The 21,107-nt window shown below is 44.0% G+C and overlaps 1 protein-coding gene across 6 annotated transcripts in view; it reads left to right on the forward strand.

Annotated features, from left to right (window-relative positions):
* Window positions 1–21,107, forward strand: part of STOX1 (storkhead box 1) — a 67,174-nt gene that overhangs the window by 36,200 nt on the left and 9,867 nt on the right. The window contains exon 1 of one of the 6 annotated variants that reach the window (XM_060406852.1): window positions 10,412–10,833. The exons of 3 other annotated variants lie outside the window; for them this stretch is intronic. Coding sequence is in view for 1 of the 3 variants with exons in the window: in XM_060406851.1 (XP_060262834.1) it covers window positions 17,661–17,694 (34 nt within the window). In the remaining 2 variants the exon portion in view is untranslated. Of the gene's footprint in view, window positions 1–10,411; window positions 10,834–13,600; window positions 21,024–21,107 lie in introns of those variants that run through there. 2 more of the 6 variants (XM_042241170.2, XM_060406851.1) reach the window with 2 other exon arrangements.

Below are 21,107 nucleotides of genomic sequence, written 5' to 3' on the forward strand. Positions count from 1 at the left end.
AGCTTTTGTTCCAAGGAGCAGGTGTCTTTTAATTTCATGGCTGCAGTCACCATCTGCACTGATTTTGGAGCCTAAGAAAATAAAGTCTGACACTGTTTCCACTGTTTCCCCATCTATTTGCCATGAAATGATGGGACCAGATGCCATGATCTTAGTTTTTTGAATGTTGAGTTTTAAGCCAACTTTTTCACCTCTCCTCTTTCACTTTCATCAAGAGGCTCTTTAGTTCTTTTTTGCATGCTGTCATAAGGGTGATATCATCTGGGTATCGGAGGTTATTGATATTTCTCCTGGAAATCTTGATTCCAGGAGAATCAAGTGCTTTATCCAGCCCTGCATTTCGCATGATGTACTCTGCGTATGGACTTCCTGGTGGCTCAGACGATCAAGTGTCTGCCTACAATGCAGGAGACCCAGGATCGATACCTGGGTTGGGAAGATCCTCTGCAGAAGGAAATGGCACCCCACTCCAGTACTCTTGCCTGGAAAACCCCATGGATGAAGGAGCATAGTAGGCTACAGTCCATGGGGTCGCAAAGAGTCAAACATGACTGAGTGACTTCACTTTCACTTTTCTACTCTGCATGTGAGTTAAATAAGCAGGGTGACAATACACAGCCTTGACGTACTCCTTTCCCAATTTGAAACCAGTCTGTGGTTCCATGTCCTGTTCTAACTGTTGCTTCTTGACCTGTATCTAGATTTCTCAAGAGGCAGGTAAGGTCGTCTGGTATTCCCATCTCTTTAAGAATTTTTCACAGTTTGTTGTGATCCATACAAAGACTTTGGTGTAGTCAGTAAAGCAGAGGCAGATGTTTTTTCTGGAACTCTTGCTTTTTTGATGATCCAGCAGATGTTCGCAATTTGATCTCTGGTTCCTCTCCCTTTTCTAAATACAGCTCGAACATCTGGAAGTTCACGGTTCATGTACTGTTGAAACCTGGCTTGGAGAATTTTGAGCATTACTTTGCTAGCGTGAGATGAGTACAAATGTGCAGAAGTTTGAGCATTCTTTGACTCCCCAATAAGGGGAACCTGCACCCCCTGCAGCTGGAAGTGTGGAGTCTGAACCACTGGACATCCCACCAGGGAATTCCCTTACACCATTCTTATTAGGTTCTAATTACCAGCTGATTTTTCTAGTAGTCATTTATGGATGTGAGAGTTGGACCGTAAAGAAGGCTGAGCGTGGAAGAATTGATACTTTCAAACTGTGGTGCTCACAGAGAGTCCCCCTTGGGCAGCAAGGAATCCTGTCAATCCTAAAGGAAATCAACCCTGAATATTCACTGGAAGGACTGATGCTGAGGCTGAAGCTCCGCTGCTTGGGCCCCCTGATTCAAAGAGTTGACTCAATGGAAAAGACCCTGATGCTGGGAAAGATAGAGGGCCAAGAGAAGAAGGGGGCGTTAGAGGATGAGATGGTTGGATGGCATCACTGACTCAATGGACATGAGTCTGAGCCAACTCAGGGAGATAGTGAAGGACAGGGAAGCCTGGTGTGCTGCACTTCATGGGGTTGCAAAGAGTCAGAGACCACTTAGGGACTGAGCAACAACAACCAGCTGATTGTTGTGTTGATTTCAACAATACTAAGAAGCAAACATGCTCACCAGTCTGGTCCAATTAAATTCTGGCAGGGATTGTTTTTTGAGGTCAATCTTTGAAGCTTTTTCTGACCCCAGGGGGACTCTTTTTAGCTGAGCTGTCTTCACGAGTGCCTTTAGGCTTGAACTTTCCTAAACACTTATCAAATAAAGCCCATTCCTTTGGGGAGTGCTTTGGGACTTTTTCTTATGGACCCCTCTGCATTCTGGGTACCTGAGCCACTGCTTTGGCTGCTGGACACAAGTTGAAGACCAGCTTGCCCTCCCAGGTCGGAACTGATGAGTGAGATGAAGTAAAGGTGGTTGGAATCTCAGTATTCTTGGACTGTGGCTCCTGGGATAGAGCCAGGAGTGGGTGGGTAGAGGCTGTGGAGAGGAAGGGAACCCCAAATCTCTCAGCCACACTCACCAAGAATTTAAATTTAGCCTCTTTGGCTTGGAGTTGGAGGGGATGGAAAATTCTGGCAGCTTGCCCCTCCCAGCGAGATATAGTAAACCTTGATTGGGAGCTGAGGAGAGGGAGCCCTGACTTCTTGGCCATATTTGCCTGAAGTGGGGCTTTCATCAAACTGAGCTGAAGTGGAGGGACACTTTGGGGAGGGAGAAGGCGGTGGTTTAATTCCCACAGAGTCTCATGGCTCTTAAGTTGTACAAGATTTTCTTGAATAAATGTTTCCTTGTTTGGTGTATAACATTTCCAGAGACTTGGAATAGTTGTTCTTATAGTTTCCACCAGCTTTGTTTTGCTAGGAAGTGGGTCACAGAGTTCTTCACAGACATCCTGAAGTGGAACCAGATTGATTATTCCTTACCAAACAACATCAGTCCTGGGATGACTCCATGAGAACTGATTAGAGAAACCTCCCACACCAGTGGCTGGACATTCCATTGGTGTAGGGGAGAAACACTGATTTTTCTCCGCGTTTACACAGGAGAAAGCCAATTGCCCTTCCTTCCTTTCCTTCATTTGCTTTTGTTCTTTGGAGACAGGATGAGAAGCACTCTGGTTCTCTAACTTTTTGCAGTGCAAACACATCTCTCTAGGGGTCAGATAAGCTCCAGCTTCTTGACCTAGAAATGTCTCCAAGGTCCTGGATCTCATTTTCCCTTGAAATATAAACACATACCTCCAGGGTTGGGTGAATCTGGAGTTCACTATCTATATAGTTACAAATTAATTTCCTAAGACTTGCTCTTAGCCCAGGATCCCAAGTTTTCAGCAGATTTTTCAAAACGAACAAAAGCCCTAGCTCTGCAGAAACAAAACTATTTTCTCTCTGTCCCTCATTTCCACCTGTTATGTTTTTCCGTGGTTGGCACCTGGTAAATTTTCCCATAAGATGCCTCTCTATTGGTCATTTTGTTTTAGTCAGACCAGTGGGAGCTAGGACCAAATCCACTGGGTTTCTCTTAAACAGCACTTACCCAGCAGGACTCCCAAGGGCAGGATAAGGTGTCCCACGGTATTGGTCTTAGTCCCTGCCTCCAAGACTCCTCCTGGTTTTAGTCAGTTGAACCTCATTTACTATGAAGTCTATCGGGCTTCCCTGGTAGCTCAGATGGTAAAGAACCTGCCTGCCTCACAGGAGACTCGGGTTCAATATCTGGGCCAGGAAGATCCTCTGGAATAGGGATCTCACTCAAGTATTCTTGCCTGGAGAATCCCTTGGACAGAGGAGCCTGGTGAGCTGTAGTCCATGAGATCGCAAAGAGTGGTACACAACTGAGCGACTAACACACACGCAAAGTCTACCAGGTGGTGCCAATGCAGGAGACGTAAGGGTCGCAGGTTCTATCCTTGGGTCGGGAAGATCCCCTGGAGGAGGGCATGACAACCCACTCCAATATTCTTGCCTGGAGAATCCCATGGACAGAGGAGCCTGGTGGGCTACAGACCACAGGGTCGCAAAGAGTCAGGCGTAACTGAAGCGACTTAGCACGCATGCTACCTTAGACTGCCTGGTGGCTTCCTCAGGTTTCTGCACTAACCTTGCCTGCCTGGGACTGAGGTACACACCCAGATAAACCTGGATATATTAGTACTTTGCACAGACTTTGCCATGACCTTCGAGAAGGAAATCTATGGCGAATTCTATCATGCATATAACTGGCCTCAGTGAATGGAAGCTGCCATGAATGCCTTTGAGGCTGAGGCAGAGTTATGAATCACATCAGTTAAAAGTCAGGATTAATTTCATACCATATTTCTATTTTTTTTATACCATTTTTCTAATGGAAGTGCTCCCATCGTAGGTAAGCTTCCCACAGAGTACCTGTCTATCTGGGTATTTCCTTAAACCCTTGAAAGTTTCTGATAACCACCTGCAGGTTTAAGTAAGTGTTTTTACCAGAGATAAATTAATGCCTGCCTTTCATACATCCAGCTGCAGAGGGCACACAGGGCACCCCTGAGAACAAGGAGTTTCCAATTATGAGGGCCCCCAAATTGAGCTGTACATCATTTAGGCAGCACAAGTGGGCAGGATCCCTACTGGGGCCTCTGACCTCCCACCAGTGGATACATCTGGGGACTCTGCACTTCATCCCAGATAATTCAGGCAGGTTCAGTTCTCAGTGTAGTTTCAAGCAGTCCTGCTTGCTCATGCCATCAGTTCATCTGTCCCTGCAGTGTGGAAGATATTTGGAGGTATTCTGCCTGGAAACGCCTGTCTGGTCAGTGTCAGGCAGCGGTCAGTTTAAATTTGGGAATGTTCACAATAGCACAGAGGGCAGGGAGGAAAGGGGTCGCAGGGCTGCTAGTCAGGAGAACCCAGAGGTGTGGCTTTGCCCTGGGAGGGGGGCTTCAGGAGCAGATTCTGAAAAACAGAGATCATTAATCTCTGCCCCCACCCCCCTATCTTCCCAGGCCTCAAGTTTTCCCTTGCCTGGAGCCTTGCTTTTTGCTTTCCCTCCATTGTCATAAAACCAGTGTTTCTCATCTCTACAACTTCACAGGTTTCTCCCCCCATCCTCCTGTCTCACCCAGACCTTACCTCCAGGAGGGTGGGTGCAAGAGAGGCAGAAAGCCTCGTCACAGAACATTTTCATACAGTTCAAACAGACTTAACTATTAAATCTAAATCTCCTAGGACCCTTTTCAGGCGCACCAATCTGGGATTGTTGTTAGGGGACAGAAAGGAAGCTACTTTATGTCCAGGACAATGGTCAATGCAGAATTTTGAATTAAAAATTGTTTTGAAATAGATCTGTATGGCCCTCACCCTTGTCATCCTAGAGTGATCCAGTGGAAATATTCAAAAGTCGATCTGAAACCGTTTGGCTGGGATTCGAACCCAGCCAAAACCCAGTTTGGGACTTAAACCCACATGGCTGGGACTCAAACCCAGCCAAAACCCACAGCACCTGGTTTCAGGACCTAATGAAGCTCAGGTTCTTGATATCTCATCACAGAAAGAATTCAGTGAGAGACAAAGTGATAGGTAAGAAATGGATTTATTTAGATACAGAGAGAAGCACATGCCACAGACAGAGTGTGTGTGGACCATCGCAGAGGGTGAATGCAGCCACAAAATTTGGTGTGGTTAGTTTTTATAGGCTGGGTAATTTCATCTGCTATGGGAGGATGATTCCAACTATTTTTGGGAAGGGATGGAGATTTCCAGGATTTGGGCCACCACCCACTCCTTGGTCTTTTAAAAGTACCCTGGAACTGTCATGGCACCTCCGGGTGTGGCATGTCAGTTGTTGATTGAGGATTAAGGTCTGGTCTTGTCTGCCATCTTGGTCCCATTTGATTCTAATTGGTTTATGTTATGTCCTTGGGCTATGTCATTCTTTCCAAAGTTGTCCCCTGCCCCTTTCCCTCCTGTTATAGAGATGAAGACTGCATTGAATGGTCAAGCTGCCTTAGGAGGTATAAGGTGAAAGGGGAGTCAGACCAGCAGCTGATTGGTAGTGACCTCAGCCTGAACCAGAAAAGGCACGCATTGTCCTGACAGCAAAAATCTGAAAGGCTGAAACCAAAAAGCCAACATCAGTAACACCTTCGCTAGTGGGCGAATGGGCCGTGCTTCTCATGATTGGACCTTCCTCAACTTGCAGCTTCCCTAGGAACCCTGCTGGGCAAGAGTCAGGCTTTCCTGATGGGCAGTAACCTCTTCAGAAAACAGGCCTCTCCACAGGCTTCTGTGCTAATGCCGACAAGTCCATCAGCATTCATGATCTGTCTTCCACAGCTCACGGCCCCACAAAAGGGTGTCTTTCAACAGTTTCAGAGTCCAAGTTCTGCTCAGGGAGCTGGGAGACCACACTTGTTTTTAGTTTAGCAAAGCTTGAAGCCACAACAGGCATCGGATGAGCCTGACCCAGGCAACTGAGGGAAACCTTGTGAATCTGTGATTCCCTCTGGCTAGCCAGCCAACAAATCAGCAGCTTTTTCTTGCTTGGGGCAGCAGAGGGGATAGCTGTCACTTTCTTGGGCAAAGCTGAAATGCCACCTGGCTGGCAGGACTTTTCTTGCAAGGAGTTTTTTCTAAAGCTCCTTTCACCTGTCTGTCATATGAGTTGACTCACAACTTCATAATATACAAATGGGCGATCTGATTTATGCAGGAGCTCCTCAGCAAGCTTAAAAGCCGCTTTTCAAAAGGGCATGTGTCTAGTAACCATGTCAGAAACTTCTAAAGTGTACCTTAATCTGGAAACAGCCTTCCTTCTCTTGCCCTCTTGGCTTACTACTACACCTTTCCTGAGGCAAACCTCTAGCCAAAATCCAGTACAGGGACTTGTTCTGTCTCCTACACCTAGAGTTCATGAAGACTGCAGGCCTCCAATTTGATGGTAAGAAGCCAGCAGCTTTCTCCTCATGGCCAGAACCTCAGGGTTAAGGCATCCATTTCAGCTACAGGTGGCAAAAAGCAAGGGAATCCCATGAACACTTCTTTTTGCATCTTTCTCTGATCAAGCGACGATCCCTCTCAAGCACTTATGACAAGCATATAACATCCAAATCAATTTCTGCCATACATTCAGATGCAGTAGCCTAGAAAACCATGCAGAGCCTTTTTTAAACTCTTTTTTCACACTGCAAACTTTTGCACAAACTCCTAGCAGTTAAAGTCAGCATTTACAGGGATAAAAGTCACAGCTGCAAGGAGAAGCTGTTTTCCTCACTGCCAGTGGGGAACGCAGAAGCGAGCAAACTGCAGGCATTTAGAACAGCCCAGATTTCACCCTCTGGCCTGTGTGAGGAGACTCTGGCACTGTTCTGCTCACTCACTGAGGTTTTGCTCAGTCTTCCTTAGTATCTTCATTGACCCTCTGTCCTGTGTCTCCTTCTCCGCATGGTGCTGGCGTCCAATAGAGCTCCCAGCATTCCAATCTTGGACGATCATTTCTGGGGTAGGAAAGGATCAGAGGGGAGCAGAGAAGTGTCTTCAAGACTGTGATGCAGACTCCGTCCCTGCAGTTCTGGGCAGCGTAGCTCTGCGGTTCTCCTAGACTTGCTCTGGCCGTGGAGCTAATTAATTCCCCTTTCCACTTGAAGGCCACCTTTAAGAATTTCAGGGTCCAGCCAGAGGAGAGAGCTAAATCCAAAAGTGCCATTAGGCTGCCATTTTCCATGCCAGACTCCTGACAGCTGGGCTATCAGGATCTTCTTCAACTCCTGCTAACCAGCCTCAGGGCTCTCATTTATCTCTCCCAGCATGCCACGAGACACACAGGATCCCATCATTCTTGCCACCAGAGCTGTCAAGCTTTTAATATTCATCTCTATTCATTTTATTTTTAATGCATATAGGTATTTTGATCAGAGACAGGTTAGTTATTATGCAGTAACTTAAAAGTAATATTATTATGTAAGTAATTATACCTGTATCAAGACCCTGTGCCTCAGTGCTTACTACTGGGGTAATACGATGAAAGCCAGACGGAAAAATCTCCAACAGGGGTGGTCAGACACTCCACAGGGGAGGGGTGGAGAAAAGTGAATTTTCTTTGCCTATGTACAAGAGAAAGAGACAAAGCTTCCTTCTCTCCCAGAAAGAGGGGGAAAGAACCTTTGTTGCATGGAGACAGGATGGAAGGATCCTGGATTCTCCCTCTATAAACTTTTGGAATATAAATACATCTCTGAAGCAGCCCAGATCAACTCTGATGACTCAAGTTGTTATGACTTAGAGCTGACTCTGTCTTGGGCCTCATTTTCCCCTTGAAATCTAAACACTCATTCAGAGTTAGTAAAGCTCTCTAGCGTCCTCTTACTAGCGAGTTGTCAGTTAACCTCACTGAGGATTCCAAGTTTTCAGCGTCATTTATCCAGAAAGCCCCAGCTCTTGAGAGTCAGAGAGCAAGCTTCTCCTGCTAACAGTTTGCTCCATTGGGCCATGCTGGGAGCAGGATGGATGCACGACTCCCGAGCCCTAGCTGTCTGTGCTGCTGCCGCAGGCAACTCCCTAAGAATTGGCTTGGCTCTCTTGCATCTGAGCCTTGGCACCGTGCTTTGGGCTGCTAGGCTAAGGCGGGAGGTGGCAGCGAGAAAGGGAGGAGTTGGCTTTGGCAAGAGGGTTGGTGAGTGAGTAGGAGTTGAGAAAACCTTTTGCGTGTGGGTAGTAGGAGTACTCGTGTGTGGGTAGTGGGAATACTTGGTGTGCAGTGCTCGAGGGAGGAATATTTCATGAGTAAATGGAGAATGTTAGTCTTAGGCTCCTAGAAAGGGAGAGGAGGGGCCTAGGGACGTAGCAAGCTAGGAAGCAAGTGTATTTAAGAGATGTGTTGGAACCCCTTTTCTGGCTGAAACCCAAGAGATGGAGAAAGAGAACGCATGGGCATTTGTTCTGTGTGGGGTTGAGGGGTCCTGTCTGTGTGGAAGGCAAAGGAGGGGTCAGGTAACCTCTGCAGATGGACCCTAGAGGCTTCTGCCTGGACAGCCTCACCACACAATGTGCACAAACCCATGTTCTTTCTCCCAGAATGTAATCTGAGAAAAACCATCTGGCTGCCTTGGGTCAAAGGTGCAGTAATTGTTGGTTTAGTGTGAAGTAGGTGGTCAGCTCCTAGAAGCAGTGACCAGATGACCCTCCCATGTAAAGATCAGAGTCACTGGTAGTGAGCAAGACCTTCAGCCTCTTTTAAGATTTCTTAGGGTAGTGAACTTTACTTTTTCATTCCTAAGGCAATGACCTTGTAGAAATACACTGAAGTCCCGTGGAGGTGCAGTCACATTTGCCCAGATGCAAGATGAAGCCTTCTGTGCTGAAGAAGAGGAAACTCACAATCTTAAAATCAAAACATTTATGCCTTTCAAAGTTTCTAACAGCTGGGAAGTGCTTCTTAGTAAAAATACATTTATGTGAATTGTATCCCTGGAGTGGCTTTTATCTTTTAAAAAGTTAGTATTTCAGGAGGCCAAAAGAGAGTCTGTAATCAACTTGAAAGCAGCTAGAGCATAGCAGACAGTCTCGGAGAAGTGAAAGAGGCTGTTGATGCAGAAACTCAGTGATGCTTTCCAGATTTGGTGGGAGAGCAGCCTGCTGGGTGCCCTGGGGAAACACCTGTGGACACTGATAAGCCTCCCTGGATTCTGGGCAGATCCTGTTCATTATTCTGAGTCACCCAACCCCCACCACTTTCAGTAGGAGAAGAGCAGGCAAGGCTGCAATGTTTGTGATGTTTTTTGGTAAAGTGTGTGTGTGGGGCAGGGGAGCCAGTGGTAAAAGGCAGCACTGTGTGTGTTACAGAGTAGAACCCTCTCCCAGCTCCCTTCACACCACAGAACCCAGCCCCCCTCTTGAGCAGGAGGCCTCTGCTGGGGTTAGTCCACCACCTTGCAGACCCAGGGCCTGTGTGGATATACAACCAGAGACAGATTTTTTCAGCAAAGACAGAGATCACTCACCCCTCAAGTCTAAGTAAGGTTATTCATTATTTGCCTCTTTAAGTCCTGAGTTAATCTTACATTGATGTTAATGGTGATATTGACTTACTGGCTCTATTTCACAAGACTTCCTTTCAGGAGAGATTAAAAGGCACTCCGTTCTTGGGGCTCTAACTGTAGATACCCATATTTTGAGATCAAGGTGTATCAACTGTGACATTTCTTATCTTCCCCTCTGTGATTTCTCCATGTGATAAGGATAGCCTTTTTCATCTAGAACAGGAGAGCCCATTGTAACCGTTTTAAGTACAGTTAAAAATGAGGGAAACTCACTAAAGCTTCTGTGTCTCTTCTCTGGGCACGTTTGACTTGACATGATAGGGGGAAAGCAGCAGGAGCCCCGACACCTTTTCTGTAAATACCCACCAGTGTGGCCTTCTGGCTTCAGGGCAGTTAAGGTGTTGCGGTAAAAACATCCGACTGGTATAAAACCCAGAGGCTTACTCAAGCCCTCAACAAGACAAACATTTTGCCCACAGTAGAAAATATGAGGAGGTAAATCTCAGGTGCCCTTGACCAAGTGTTAGTTAGAGATGTGTTTTGTTGTAGATGATAGAAAACCTTCTAAGAATGGCATGAACAAATAGGGAGTAGATTTGTCTCATCACAAGAAGTTTGGAGGAAGGCAGCCCCCTGGGCCAGCACAGTGGCTCAGCAAGGCTGTCGGACACCAGGGCTCACTCTTTCTGCTTTGTCTTCCTTAGCGGGTGAGGGTTTTTGGCCCCATGCTTGTCACCACATGGGCACAAGGTGGCTGCAATCTCTTCAGGATGCAGGCTGGAAGAAAGAGTCAAGAATGGAAAGGTAAAAGATGAAATAAAGACCTTTTCTCTATGAGAGCTCTTCTCCTGGCACTGGTAGCTGGCTGCCTTTATCTTGTTGACCACCATGATGTCACACGTCCACTAGTTTTAAGTAAGCCTGGAAAACTGGGTATGTAATATGCTTTTCCTGCCTCCATAGTAGAGAAAGGTAATTTGGAATGTGGGTTGAATGAGCCAGCCTACAATGTCTACAAGGGGTCACAAATAAAGTGTTAGTGAATAGAAGAAAGCAGGGCTAGCAGTGGACTTTACCTACATAAATTGTTTTCTCCTAGGTTGGGCTTCCCTGGTGGTTCAGACAGTAAAGCATCTACCTGCAATGTGGGAGACTGAGGCTTGACTCCTGAGTCAGGAAGATCCCCCGGAGAAGGAAATAGCAACCCACTCTAGTATTCTTGCCTGGAAAATCCCATGGATGGAGGAGCCTGGTAGGCTACATACAGTCCGTGGGGTCCCAAAGAGTTGGACACGACTTGGTGACTTCACTTTCGCTTTTCATTTTCAGGTAGGGAGAAGGTCATGGTCAAGACTGGTGTCTGATCAAATTGGCTCCGGAAATTAGAAAAGAAAAGTCAGGATTGGCTAAGTAATTTATCCATGTGTAGAACTGTGCCCTCCAAGAAGCCTTCAAAGTAATAATAATAATATGGAATAAGGGATGATCAATTTAATATCCCTAATTTGCAAAGAGAAGTTAAAGAGTGCTAATATTGGTAGAACTGATGTGTGTCAAATCTTATTCCAGGTACTTTTGGATGTTTTTCCACAATAACATCTGAACCAAATACTGTTGGTTGAACAGTAATGATTTCTTGAAGAGGGCACTCAGTAAGTGGAAGTGGAAGATCTGAGCCCAGGTCTGCCTGACCAATTCCAGGACTCCCTTTCTTACCCCAAGCCATCTTAGGTAACCCAAGGCGACATAGGGACAGGTCTGACTCATCTTCCTTACGATGGTCATTCCCAGGCTCCACAAACTTCTGAGAATGGCATCCAGGAGTAGAACCCAGGAATACTGAGTCCCAGTCCCCCTAATAGCCCTCATGTTGGGTTATGATTGTCTCCAACCACTGCTCTTCCACTAGAATGGGAGCCCTCTGAGGGTGAGGACTGTGTTGTGTTCACTGCCGTATCCCCATTAACTGGCATATGGTAGGTACCCAATAAATATTTGCTGGACAAGGAATGATCGAAGGACTGTGCTGTCATAACAACAGTGTGTTCGGCGTGCCGGATAGCATGCCAGGGCAGCTACTGGTTAGATATTTCTTAAGTGGTCCATGTAGGAAGGAGACTATCTCCAACTGATGGAACTAGAGAACAGTTCATGGGAGAGTTAGTCAGTGTTTGAGCCTGTCTTTGTGGCAGGATTTTGAAGCACTGAGGTGTGGGGAAAGAGTGCTTTAGATGGAGGAAATGGGGACAAAGTCATGGAGATGAGAAAATACAGATTATTCAGAGAGAGGCCAATTGGAATGGAGAGAAGTCACAGCTGAAGGGTAATAAGTACTGGAGTAAAAACTGTTGCCAAATATGATTGGAAAACATTGAGTTAAACAAGCTAGGTTTTGTGTTACTGTTCTCAGAATCCTTAACAATGTCCCCGGGACTCTGGGGTTTCTCAAACATTGGCCTTTAGGACCCTTTTCCTGCAGAGCATTTCATGGAATGAATTTTCCATAGAATGCATTTTGGAAAATGCTGATCTAGTTCAGCTCCACACTTATAGACAAAGAAACTGAGGCCCAGAGAAGAGAGGTGGCTTATTGAGAGCCACATAGCAAACCTGGGTTAGAACCCACATCGGATGGTTTGCCTCCAGAGTAGTGCTCATTTGTAACATGAAGACTATGTGCATATTAAAAGGCTGCTACTTTGTTACAGGTAACTTTAATTTATCTGTTATTCAAACAACAACCTTGGTGCTAAAATTTCCCCCAGTTTTCCACAGTGGTATTTTATACCCATCACCATGATGCTGAGCAAAGATGAGAATTGCTATCATTGCCTGTGCAGCTTCTAGACTCTTGGGAAGAAGGTTCATCTTAAATCAGCCCCAGGTTTGCCTGGAGGGCAAAGAAAGGATGTTTTTCTGCACACCCATTTTTAGGAAGATACAGGGACTGTGGAAGTTTACAACCTGTGCTCTACTCAGCTTGCTGTTGTCCCCAACCCTTATACCTGCTGTGGTGGGCAGAATGGGCCCCTCAAAGATGTCCACATCTGAATCCCTGGGACCTGTGAATATGTTGCCTAACATGGCATAAGCGACTTTGCAGATGTAATTAGGTTATGGACTTTAGGGAGATTATCCTCGATTGTATGGGTAGGCCCAATCTAATCACATGAGCCCTTAAAAGCAGAGAAATTTCTCTGGCTGGAAGCAGAAGCAAAGCAACAGAAAGGCACATGAGAGATAATAGAAGAGTAGAGAAGACCCCATGTGGTCTTTGAAGCTGAAGGGGGCAACATAACAAGAAGTCCAAGCGGCTTTAAGTTGCTGAGAAGGGCTCCTGTCTGACAGCCACTGAGGGAATGGGACCTCAGTCCTACAACCACAAGGAACTGAATTCTGCCAAAAACCTGGATGAGCGTGGAAGCAGATTCTCCCTCAGAGCCTCCAATCAGAGCCCAGGCCATGGGCCCTAGAGCAGAGGAACCAGTGGAGCCCACTGGACTTCTGACCTATAGACTGTGAAATAATAAATTTGCAGTGTTTTAAGCTATTCATTTATTTAGAAAACTAACTCATCTGGGTAAAGTCATTAACATATCCCAAGTGGAACCTGGGAAGGGAATAGAGGTTAGGGAAGGGTACCACCATGCCTGAGGGCTTTGGGGCTGAGTGTGAATTAGTTTTAACATTTTTTTAAAAAAGGTCAGCTGATTTCAGTCATTCACATCCTTCCCTCACAGCCAGGCATGCCTGTATCTCTATAGAGGAAGGCTGCTGGAGGCTCCCTGATAGGGCCAACTATGTGTCTTCTCAAGCATATCCATGTGCTGTGACAACCAGATTCTGAGGTCTCTGTCATAAATGGCCCAAGACCTTTGCAACTCCACTACTGGTTAGTATCAGTGGACATGTCACTTGAAAAGAAAGTGCCTTCTCATTTACTAATCCTGACAGGTTGAAGTGCCATTAGTAAAGATAGCACTAAGGATTCCTGCTGGTGAACAGCCCAGCCTTCTTTTCAGGGAAGCCTGTAGCTTTTCAACAGAGGGCATTTCCCAGAAGGGGAGCCATTTGTCTGGGACTCCAAAATAAACATCACTGAGCTGGAGAAGGAATTTCAGCTTCCATGGTAGATAACTTGACTACTCTTAGCCAGTTTCTGAGTCATGGTCCTCTTTTGTTTCTAACTGTGGAGGAAAGTGTTTGCTTTCTTTCATTTTTGTAAAATAAAAGGGAGACATGGAGAGGGGCTTGGCTTTGCTGACTTGAAACCTTTCCTCTTTTTGTTCCCATTTTGTTTGATTTTCTGAACCTATTTAAGTGTTTAACTCAGTAGATCTAATTACTGAAAGTCATGGAAATTTTTGCACAGCATCTAATCTCGGCTGAGGCACTTTGTTACAGATTACTTTCATTTTTTTAAAGTTCAGAATCAATTTTATTAAAGAAATTTGGAAATTCTGTACTGGATAAAAGCATAGTTTAAAATCAGCGAAGCTTCTTGGATTACTCAGGACAAAACATCCTTTTTTGTTAAACCTGAGTGTATTCTCTGCAGGCTGGTTTTTTTCGCATTCTATTGTCATTTCTAATGCACGTAGAAGATATTTTTCCCACAGTGTCATTCAATACAAGCTCCCAAAAAGATGCTCTCCGATTTCATGTGTCCAGGTAATTAGCCGAGTTTGAGCAGCTCAGTTAAACCGTTTGAAGGTCAACAATGCATGAATTTCTGGCAGACTGCCTAGTATGGAGTCCATAAACACACTTGTATGGGGACTAAACATGTTTATAGTAGAGAAAACTTTGTGTTTTAAATATGAAATAATGTTAGGATTAGTTTTGCCTAGAATTTAATTTTGTGGCCAATTCATGTTTTAGTGTTACCCAGAAAAGTTCTAACGGGAAATGCTTTCCAAATTTCCAAAGACATATTTCCTCTCTTTTGCATGTTTGGTAGCAACATCGCCTTATGCCCAATGTCAGAGTATAGATTCCATGAGGAGGCCCTCTTGGAATTTGTTTAGATGCCTTAATTAAAAGCACAAGATAAATGTAAATACTGTATAGTAATTTTCTTCCCCTAAAGGGAACATTTTTATGGAAAACTAATTTTTTCCCTGAAATCTAACTAGAGTATTCAGATATCAAAGTAAACACATTCAATTTTGATAAAGATGCTTTTACTTCCAGTGGACAAAGCAAATTCAAGTTTGGGATAGGCAGTTTGTAACTTGATTTTGATTCTGCCTTTCTTACTTGGAGAGTACAAAGTTTAGGCTTGTTTTAATTTTACTAAAACTTCCAACTGATTGTCTATACTGGCAGATCTGGGAGTCCTGTGTTCCTGGGTTGACCATTTCTCCAGCACCACAGCTCCGTGGAGGTGGCAGGGTGGGGAGGTTAGCTTGGTGTACTCCAGCTGCCTTCTGTGGGTCTGGTGAAAGGCAATCTTGCTGTGGCCATATTCGTCATGAATGTGCCTCTTGCTATTTTTCACTGGAGCATGAATATTCACGCCTTATCAATTGTTCAGGAAGTAGTTCTCTCAGCCACTTTTCTTTACTGTTAGAAAACAGCCAGAAGAGGGTTTTCTTCTAGAGGACTTCCGACTGAGGCATAGGGAGGAGGCCTTTGTGTCCCAACATAAAGAAACCACCTCCGTTTTCCTCAGGATTTTGGTGAGGTCTTTGATTGCAGCAGATTATTGTTGAGTGATTATCACCAACTCCAGGAACAAGCCACACTTCCAGGGTTCTGCTCTGTTGCCCAGGGGCTTCCTAGACCACTATCATTAGGCACCAGGGAGCAGGAATTGATTGTCTGAGTCTATATGAATTTATGTCCATCATGCAGGAAGCTGCTTCTAGTCACAGTTTTAGGACTGCAAGCCCCAGAGAGCCTGGCTCTGGACTTTACTGGATGTCTATCTGATTTTGATAGTTCAGGGCTTCAATTTTCATTTTATCTAAATGCTACATACATTTAATTTGCCTTCCATTGTTTCTTTGTTCCCTAAAAAAGTGGACTTTGAAAGAATCATCTTTTTAAAACTCATATAATTTGCCTCATTGTTATAACTTGGAATTTTTTAAAAAATTTATATACAAACTAAATCCTTTGAGAATACAGCAAAGTAAAAAGAAAAATGTCCTGTGCAGAAAAGGTGGCATTAAATGTAGCAGGCACTAATCTGTATGGTTCTACTTTTTGGGTATTTTTTTGTGAAACCAGCCTTTTGGCATAAATACTTCTCCCATATCCGAGGCACCCAAGAGTGCAAGACTGTGTAAACAGAGAGAACATTGTTGTGAACTGTTTACTCTGGCCCACAAGCTCTGCTAGCCTTCTGATCCCTGCTCCAGCTCAAGGGTCAGAGGTCCATAGCAGGCCTGGACTAAAGGTGCTCTTCAATTACTCCAGGATTACTTTGAGGATAAAGACAAAGGGCTGGCCTTCTTTTACTGTGAAATCTAATTACATCTAAAAGAGGAATCCTCTGCACAGAATGTTAAGTTTTGGCACAAAACTCTAAGGGTCATTGCATTCCAGAAATCCAAGTGCAAAAGTAACTGAAACAAACTATGGCTGCAGCTGGAAAATGATTCCTACGTCTATCACAAATGGTCCCATGTCAGGGTTCACCCTGAAGACATATCTTAGCAACAGCTGTGAAAGGAATGTACTGAGAAACTTTCTCTAGGGTTTGTCTAGAGGGAACTCCAAAGCAGAGGATACACGCGATTCAACATGTTTTCTAAAAGACAGTTGACATATAACGGTAGTAATTTTTTTTAAAAAAAGGCATTTTTCTAGTGGGTAGTGGATTTGTTTACTCTTTTAAAATATACATCCCCACACTATGGTAGGAATTACTAATAAAATTTCCAAAAGTATCTTTGGATTTGGCAAGCAGTGTTGAGATTAAGAAAAAATTGCTTGGGATTTTAAAAATGTCTGAGAAACATTCTATTTCTCATGCACTTCTTGTTAATGAAAAGTAGTACTTTCTGAAAAATCTTTTTTTAAACTTTTGTTTGGAAGTAGTTATATACAGGAGATTGCAGAAAAATGTACAGGAACATCCCATGCATGTCTGCCCCCAGGCCCACAAAAAATCCATTTTGACTATTCATTTTCCTATGAAAAGAGGAAACAAACTTAAGGGTTGAACTAGAAAATGGGCTGCTTCGGGTCTAACCCCTTTCCTGGACCCTAATACAGCTTCCTGTTTCATGTGTACAGAAATGGGCAGTCCCTGGCAGGGGGCACAGCAGGGGCATCAAACATAAACTGACTTTCTAGCCACTCATCTCTAGCCTTCCCTTCCCTCCCACTCCCCCCTGTCTTAAAGTTCAGAGTGACTGGATTTAGGCCAGGGGTGAGGTGAGGTGAGGTTTGAGTGTGTATTGTGTGGCTGAGCAAATCCTTTTTAGGTTTTGCCCTCTACTTCTCTAACACTCTAGCCCATATCTTTCTAGCAGAGAAGAACTTGTCCCTCCTTTTTGGATTAAGGACTTCTAAGTCCACATGAAGTGGGACAGGTAATCAATTTAAGACCACATACAAGAAAAAAAGTCACCAAGAGTGACTTGGAAGATGGGGAAGAGAGTTATATAAGTTTGTTTTAAATTAAACACATAAAGTTATATTTAAGAAGCATAAAAATATGTGAAATTGTACTTTAATTCAATATTTTGTCCGGTTGAGGAGGGAGATGAAAGAAAAGAAAGTAAGTCTCACATGCGGAAAGTAAAAAACAAAGCAAAGAGGGAATGAAGATAGGGAGAAAGGCTTATTACTCTTAGCTCAGAGGTAGAGTTTCTAGGAGAATTTTGAGTTTTAGGTCAGTTAACCTTCCGCTTGGACAGTCAGTTTCATAGCATCATCTCTTATCACCATGCTTTGAAATGCTAACTGATCAGCCATTCATCTTAGCTTCTCAGAATGCTATAGGTATCTTAGCATCACTGAATGGAACACCTAGCAGGCCAAGAGGAGATCCTTCCCTCTGCTGCCAAAGCAGACAGCAATTCTGCCCTGTGTTGTGACCTTCCAAGGTCAAAGATGACCCAACCTGCCAAATAGAGAAGCTTAAGTAGACAAGGAAACAGATCAGTGTGATCTTTAACAGCAAACGGCTTTTCAGTTTCCTGATGGAAGAGGTCCTTTATCTTTCATGCAGATACAGTAAGTATTATGAGCCACTTACCAACTTTGGCTACAACCCTTTGTTCCTGGCCAGTCCTCATCGCTTTCTTTCCTCCTCAACAAACAGTGCAATATATTGGCTTCCTCACTGATACTAGAAGAGTCAAACGCAGGGTTATAGCCAGGTTTTCTAAATTCTTTGGCTTCTCTTTGGCTAGAGTGGACTCCCATGCTGCCCTGGGGCCATGTTTATTTGTTGACTGGTTCACTACTTTAACGCCCTAACCCTCTACCACTCTAAAGAGCGGTCCTCAGAACTGCAACATGAAACATCACCTGGGAGGTTGTTAGAAATGCAGAATCATAGGCTTAGTTTCAGATCTTCTGAATCACACAGAATCTGTACCCTAGCACGATCGCCTGGTGATTCTCACATGCACATTGAAGTTTTAGAAACTGGTCGCCTCCCTGACTCCCATCCTTTTTGATTTCAGATTGCTTCATCTGCCAGAAACCACACTTAGGAGACTCAGAGCTCCTCCATAATCTTTGTGTTCATTTTTGACTTTCCTAATGTACCCTGAGAATAACTCCCCAAACTCCCTCCTCCCTGCTCTTCACCTCCTCAGTCCCATTTTCTCTCCTCCCACCTCGGTTTTCTTTCTCCCTTTCTCACTTTACAGAGATCAGATGACTTTGCTGTACTAATATTTTTTTTTTCCTTCCATGCCTCAGAGTATCTCTGATCATGGGCCATCTTATATTTTCTCAAGTTTCAGATGAAGTACCATCTTTCTCATTTCTAAGACAGTTCTTCTTTTACCTCTGCCTTTTAGGCACTTTCCTTTTCCCCTCCGTTGGGATCTTGATGTCTTCTCTTCTCTCTCATGGAATAATTTTCATCATTGCCAATAAGTCCTTCTTTTTGGCATCCAAATGTGCAAAGATCTTCTTTTAAGAAAATCACAACCTACACAGTCACATTCATTTGATCCTAATTTTTCTTGGTTTATGTTCTATTTCTACTCGTTCACAATCAGATTTTCCCAACAAATGGTCTAAAACAGTGGTTTATAACTGAGATACTTTTGACCCCCAACCCCTTCCTTTCAGGGCCATTTGGCAGTATCTGGAGACATTTTTACCCACTCCAGTGTTCTTGCCTGGAGAATCCCAGGGACGGGGAAGCCTGGTGGGCTGCTGTCTATGGGGTTGCACAGAGTCGGACACGACTGAGGCGACTTAGCAGCAGCAGCAGCAGCACCAGGAGACATTTTTGGATGCTGCAACTGTGGGAGATGCTCCTGGCACTGAGAGCCCAAGGATGCTAATAAACAACCTTCCATGATCAAGAGAGCTCTGCACAACAAATAATTCTCTGTCTATGGTGACCAACCATCTCAGTTTGCTTTCAACTTTCTGGTTATAGCACTGAAAATCTTGAGTCCCAGGAAATCCCTCAGTCCTTCGCACCCTGGTCATCTGGCCCCATGTGACATCTGTCATCATTTGTCAAAAGTACCAAAGATGAGAAACCCTGCTTCAGAAGGGAGACTCATTAATTTCACTTTTTCCTCACCAACTCTCTTCCTTCGATCTGACATTTTTTGTTTGTTTTGGCTGTGTATTACCTGGCTTGTACTTTCAGATTCTTAGTTTGCTGATCCACACCCTCGGCAGTGAATCCTAGTTACTGGACCACCAGGGAATAAATACCCCAGTCTGACTTTTTTTTTTTTTTTTTTTAATGTGGCAATGGCTCTATTTATTTGCTTGCACCACATGCCATGTGGGACCAGGGATTGAACCTGAGCCCCCTTCAGTGGAAGGTTAAAGAAGTCTTAACCACTGGATACCACTAGAGAATTCCTCATACTAATTATTTCAATTAGGAAATGGTGGAATGACCAAAATATTAGATTGGGAGTCAGAAGACTGATTTCTGTCCCTTTACTTGTTTTTAGAAAAGGCAGAGGAATCAGAGATCAAATTGCCAACATTCGTTGGATCACAGAAAAAGCAAGGGAATTCCAGAAAAACATCTACTTCTGCTTCGTTGACTATGCTAAAACCTTTGACTGGGTGCATCACAACAAACTGTGAAAAATTCTTAAGAGATGGGAATACCAGACCATCTTACTTGCCTCCCAAGAAACCTATATGGAGGCCAAGAAGCAACAGTTAGAACCAGACAAACAACAGACTGGTTCAAAATTGGGAATTGAGTATGTCAAGGCTGTATATTGTTACCCTGCTTATTTAACCTTTATACAGAATACATCATGCAAAATGCTGGGCTGGGTGAATCACAAGCTGGAATCAAGATTGCTAGGAGAAATATCAACAACTTCAGATATGCAGATGATACCACCCTAATGGCAGAAAGTGAAGAGGAACTAAAGAGCCTCTTGATGAAGGTAAAAGAGGAGAGTGAAAAAGCTGGCTTAAAACTCAACATTCAAAAACTAAGATCATGGCATCGGTCATCACTTCATGGCAAATAGATGGCGAAACAATGGAAACGGTGAGAGACTGTTTTCTTGAGCTCCAAAATCACTGCAAATGGTGACTGCAGCCATGAAATTAAAAGATGCTTCCTCCTTGGAAGGAAAGGTATGACAAACCTAGACAGTGTATTAAACAGAGACATCACTTTGCTGACAAAGGTCCATCTAGTCAAAGCTATGGTTTTTCCAGAAGTCATTTACGGATATGAGAATTGGACCATAAAGAAAGCTGAGTGAGCACTGAAGAATTGATGCTTTCAAATTGTGGTACCAGAGAAGACTTTGAGTGTCCTTCGGACAGCAAGCAGATCAAACCAGTCAACCTTAAAGGAAATCAACCCTGAATATTCATTGGAAGGACTGATGCTGAAGTTGAAGCTCCAATACTTTGGCCACTTGATGCAAAGAGCTGCCTCACTGGAAAAACCCTGATTGCTGGAAAAGACTGTGTGCAGAAGGAGAAGGAGGCAACAGAAGATGAGATGGTTGGATGTCATGTCTACCTACTCAATGGACATGAGTTTGAGCAATCTCTGGTAGATAGTGAAGGACAGGGAAGCCTGGTGTGCTGCAGTTCATGGGGTCCCAAAGAGTCAGACACAACTTGGTGACTGAACAACAACAACTATTGGCACAATTACTGAGCTTTTTATGGCTATATATGTTATAAATAAATACTTCCATCTGTGCTTATCTCTGGTAGCTAATATGAAAAAATGCTCTGAAAGATGTGAATTGCCATGTAAGCCTTGTCTGACCTGAACTCCAGTAGCACTTTGAGCTTTCTTATGGAAACTTATTATCTCTTGCTTATAAAGTAGTGACAACTATCACAGACTTCTTAAAAATAGAAATCATAAAGTAAGCTTTTTTTTTTTTTTCTGTGGTTTTTATCATTGTATGTATAATGTTAACAGACTGGGTAAAGACTGATGAAAGAATAGC

This window comes from Ovis aries, chromosome 25, assembly GCF_016772045.2.
Source record: "Ovis aries strain OAR_USU_Benz2616 breed Rambouillet chromosome 25, ARS-UI_Ramb_v3.0, whole genome shotgun sequence".
NCBI classification, from domain to species: domain Eukaryota; kingdom Metazoa; phylum Chordata; class Mammalia; order Artiodactyla; family Bovidae; genus Ovis; species Ovis aries.